General features: G+C 48.9%; 1 protein-coding gene across 1 annotated transcript; it reads left to right on the top strand.

Moving 5' to 3' along the window:
• Positions 1-143: 143 nt before the first annotated feature.
• On the top strand, positions 144-788 carry LOC106792909 (the record flags this gene model as incomplete). Its single annotated transcript, XM_014759443.1, has 2 exons — positions 144-488; positions 561-788. Coding segments are annotated over exons 1-2 (573 nt in total), but the record flags the coding sequence as incomplete, so codon positions are not given.
• Positions 789-832: the final 44 nt, after the last annotated feature.

Here is an 832-nt window from a genome sequence, read left to right as displayed (position 1 = left end):
CCTTTGTCGATCGTGCAGGAATTCTCAGGGTTGGTGGACGGCTGCAAAATTCTCAGCTGGATGATGATAGTAAACATCCAGCCATACTACCTTGTCAGTCAAAATTCACCAACCTAGTCATCTCCGATGTTCATGCCAGAACCATGCATGGAGGAACTCAGCTATCGCTCTCCTACATTCGAAGGACTTTCTGGATTATTGGAGGTCGTGCTCCAGTGAAGTCCTTCTTCAAAGATTGTCTCATTTGTGCTCGAATACGTGGAGGGAGAGCACAACAACTCATGGCTCCACTCCCGGCATCTCGAGTGACACCATCTCTCGTGTTTGAGACTACAGGGCTGGATTACGCCAAGCCAGTCACCATGAAGACTTTTCAAGGCAGAGGTGCAAAGTCCTTCAAGGGTTGGATAGCCGTGTTCATATTCTTCTCCACCTCTGCCGTTCATCTCGAAGTAGTCTCTGACTACTCCACCGAAGGATTTCTCAAGGCATTTTGACAGTTCACCAGCCGTAGGGGCATACCAAAAACGCTCAGAAGCGACTGTGGTACCAACTTTCAGGGAGCAAACAAGCAGCTTAAGGAGCTACTCTTAGCTGCAACGAAGGAATCCCTCAAGATCCAGAGACTTCTCGCTAATGACAGCACTAAGTGGATCTTCAACCCTCCAGCGGCACCACATATGGGCGGAAAATGGGAGGCGGCGGTAAAATCAATCAAGTATCATCTCAAACGAACCATCTCGGATACGTTGCTAACGTTCGAAGACTTCTCCACGTTCTTAGCTCAAGTTGAGGCGGTTCTCAACTCTAGACCTCTCAGCTCTCTCTCGGA

The sequence above is a fragment of the Polistes canadensis genome, unplaced genomic scaffold, assembly GCF_001313835.1.
Source record: "Polistes canadensis isolate GaletaPanama2010 unplaced genomic scaffold, ASM131383v1 scaffold_1464, whole genome shotgun sequence".
NCBI classification, from domain to species: domain Eukaryota; kingdom Metazoa; phylum Arthropoda; class Insecta; order Hymenoptera; family Vespidae; genus Polistes; species Polistes canadensis.
This window is presented reverse-complemented; position numbering and strand designations above follow the sequence as displayed.